Source organism: Gracilinanus agilis, unplaced genomic scaffold (assembly GCF_016433145.1).
Source record: "Gracilinanus agilis isolate LMUSP501 unplaced genomic scaffold, AgileGrace unplaced_scaffold55845, whole genome shotgun sequence".
NCBI lineage: Eukaryota > Metazoa > Chordata > Mammalia > Didelphimorphia > Didelphidae > Gracilinanus > Gracilinanus agilis.
In genome coordinates this window covers 254-3,671 of record NW_025391182.1, presented here as the reverse complement: position 1 = coordinate 3,671, position 3,418 = coordinate 254, and the positions used below count along the sequence as shown (strand labels likewise).

At 70.9% G+C, this 3,418-nt stretch overlaps 1 protein-coding gene across 1 annotated transcript; it reads right to left on the bottom strand.

The window, feature by feature from the left end:
* Positions 1 to 30: 30 nt before the first annotated feature.
* LOC123256073 (DNA polymerase delta catalytic subunit-like) lies at positions 31 to 2,667 on the bottom strand (the record flags this gene model as incomplete). Its single annotated transcript, XM_044684763.1, has 11 exons — positions 2,457 to 2,667; positions 2,078 to 2,191; positions 1,840 to 2,004; positions 1,617 to 1,742; positions 1,284 to 1,452; positions 1,096 to 1,177; positions 890 to 1,019; positions 637 to 803; positions 444 to 548; positions 219 to 359; positions 31 to 141 (listed from the first exon to the last, which is right to left on the bottom strand). Coding segments are annotated over exons 1-11 (1,521 nt in total), but the record flags the coding sequence as incomplete, so codon positions are not given.
* Between the last annotated feature and the right edge of the window lie 751 nt (positions 2,668 to 3,418).

The window sequence follows — 3,418 nt, the reverse complement described above, 5'->3', positions numbered from 1 at the left end:
CACAGAAGGCCGGGGGCTGCGCGGGGGCACCTGCAGGTCGGTGATGATGCTGTGCTGCACGTCCTCCTTCTGCTCGCCCAGGAAGTGGAAGCTGACAGCATTGAGGGTGTAGGAGCGGAGCTTGTGCTCTCGCAGCAGGACCTGGGGGGAGCAGAGGGGGGCCGAGGCTGAGCGGGGGGGCTGTGCCTCAGCGGGGACCCCCCTGGGTCGCCCCCTACCTGCAGCATGTCCATCTGCACCCGGCCGGCCATGCTGACCACCTTGCTGTCCCTCCGGCCCGTCTGCTTAGACTGGAAGGACGAGTCCCGGATGTTGGAGCGAAGGCCGGAGATGCGGCCCAGGAAGGGGAAGGCTGAGACCTGGAGAGGGGGTAGCGGAGGGGGGGCTGTGGTGGCCCGAGGGGGAGAGGGAGGCCCCCCCCCCCGCGCATGCCCCTCCCTCACCTTGAGCGTCTGCGCCCGGGAGATGAGGTAGGGCAGGTCGAAGTTCTGGATGTTGTAGCCAGTGATGACGTCGGGGTCCAGGGCACGCACGAAGTTGGCCCAGGCCTGGTGGGACACGGGGGGGGGGGGTCACCGGGGGCCCCAGAGGTCCCGGGGGCCCCCCGAAGCCGAGGGCTGAGAGGGGCGGCGTCACCTGAAGGAGGTCCTCCTCGCGCTCATAGCTGCGCACTTGTGCGCCCAGGATGGCGGCGCAGGGACGCAGGGTCAGGGCGAGGCGCAGAAAGGGCTCGGGCTCCCCCCAGCGCAGGCCCACGGAGCAGATCTGGATCACGGGGTCCCGCTCCGGCTCCGGGAAGATGCCTGCGGGGTGCTGCGGGTGACGAAGGCCCACCCGCCCAGCTCCCCTCCCCCACCCAGCCCTCCCCGCTCCAGACCCCGGCCCGGACCTTTCCTCCCGGCGCACTCGATGTCGAAGCTGAGCACCCTGAGGGGCGCGATCCGCTGCCACGGCCCCTCAGGAGGGTGACTGACCACGTCTGCCCACAGCACATCCGCCTCCAGCTGGCACAGTGTGGCCTGGGGGCAGGGGGGGAGGTCAGCGGGGTAGCCGGCACGAGCCTGCCCGGCCCCCCTCGGCCAGGCACGGCCTCACCTTCCCCTCCGTCCTCAGCCGGTACTTTCCCGCCGGGAGCTCGATCCAGTTACAGCCCACGATGTCGGCGTCCACCATGAACCTGGGTGCGAGGCCCTGCCGTCACGATCCTCCAGGACACCCCCAGGCGGCCGGGGCGAAGGCGGGAGCAAGTGGGAGACCCCCCGGGGCAGGCCAAGGCCACTCACCGGATCTCAAAGTCCACGTTGGCCTCGTAGGGCGCGAAGCTGGGGGAGCCGAGGCCGGGCAGGCGGATGCCGTTCTCCAGCAGGCGGCGCGCGGGCGCCACGAGGCGGGGCAGGGCCAGCGTCACCCTCAGGAAGGGGGAGGGGCCCCGGCCCACATAGCCATACATACCTGGGGCAGAGAGGGAGCAAGGAAGCTGCTGAGGCACTGCCCGTGGGCACCGCGCCTGCCCCATCCTCCTGGCACGGGCACACTCACTCTTGTGGGCACAGCTCCACGGCCAGCACGGCGGGCCCTGTGCCCACCCCTCCGCCCCCTGGCACGGGCACACTCACTCTCGCGGGCACACAGCTCCACGGCCAGCACGGCGGGCCCCTTCAGCTCTTTGCCCCCTCGTTGCTCTCGGCTCACAGCGGAGTTCAGCTCGCGCTGCAGGTCGCTCAGGTGTTCGGGGCCAAAGCCTGTGAGGGGAGCATTAGGGGGTGCTGGGAGGGGCTGGGGCTCCCGGGGCCCTCTGAAGCCCACTCTGCAGTCGGCCCAGGACAGGCGGTCACTCACCGGGGGGCGCCGGGACGTAGAAGTAGGGGGCGAAGCCGTGGATGTGGCAGCACACGGAGACTCCAGCATCAGTGACTCCGAAGGCCCGCAGGATGGGGACGGCCTCGGGGGCTGCGCCAGGGGCTGGATGGGGGGTCCCTGGGAGCGGCGAGGACAGCGGGGAGCCTGGGGAGCGACAGCTGGGCTCAGGGGGATCCGGGCCCAGAGCACCCCCCCTTTCCCCACCACCCCCACTCACCCACGTAGTGGTCGATCTCGAGCTGCTGGAACACGAGGGCTTCGGTCCCGGGGTCCAGGGCGGGTGGGGCTGGCCGGAGCCACCGAGCATCCCGGGCAGAGGCGGGGAGCTGCCCTGGGGGCCGAGACGAGAGCACTGTGGGGGGGCAGAGCCGGAGGAGGCCCCACCCGGGCTGTGCCGCTCCCCCAGCCGGCACCTTTCCAGCGCCCCATCCAGCCCAGGACGCCCTCCACGTGGGCCCCCTGGGAGCTGTGGCCAGGCAGGCCCTTCGGGGCGAGCTCAGGACTGGGCTCCTTGGCAGACAGACCACGACACACCCCTCATCCGCTGGGCCAGAGAGCATGGAGGGGGCGGGGCCAGGCCCGGGGGCGGGGCTCACCGTCAGGCGCGCCCTCGGGGGGCAGCTGCAGCTCCTCGTCCTCCTGCTCCTGGAGCCTCCGCTCCGCCTCCAGCTCCTCCATGAGGGCCAGCTCCTCCTCGAACTGGGACGGGGCCACCTCGTCCTCTTCGGCCCAAGCTCCGCCACCCCCGCGCGGCCGCTTGGCCGCGGGCAGCCCCGGCCCCGGCCCGGGTCGCCGTCTGGACTCCATGCTGCGGAAGGGGAGAGCGGGGTGCCGCTGCAGGCTTGGGATCCGAGCCGGGGAGGCCCCTGTCCCCCCCCTCCGCCCCGGCGCCCCCTCTCCAGAGCCTGCAGTCACTCACTCTTCTACGAACCGCGTTCCAGTCTCTCTCCGGCTCACGTTTCCCGCCACCGGCGCCGGCAGCCTTTGACCCCTGCGCGCGCAGGCCGCCCCGCCCTGCCTCGGCGTGGCTGGATACTGATTGGCCGCTCCTCTCAGCGAGGGCACGCTCTCACGTACGGGGCGGTGACATACCGAGTGTGGCGGAAGTGGAAACCGGGCATCCCCGTTACGTCATCGCCGCCTGTCCAGCCCCGCCCCGCCCCCGCCGGCCCCAGAGGCAGCCCAAGAGGAGGGCTATCCTCGCTGTAGCCCTGGGCAAGTCACTCCAGCAGCTGCCTCAGGCTCCTCGGTAAAGTGCGGATCAACATTGGCCTCCTCCCGGGATTGGGAGAACTGAATGACAGCGTGAAGGCTGCCACTGGCACCGCAGGGGAGGGTCCGAGTTCAAATCTCTCCCAGACACTTCATCCCAATCCCCACAAGCTTCCCTGCATCATGGCCCAGAGAAGGAACCCCGGCCCGCTCCGGATGCCCCCTCCTCCAGGAAGCCTTCCCCCCTGGCGGTCTCCTCCATCAGACCGAGCCCCTCCCCCCAGCTCCCGGGGGTGCAACCAGGACTCGCTCAGTTCTTTCTGACTCTTTATTAAGGTTCTGCGTC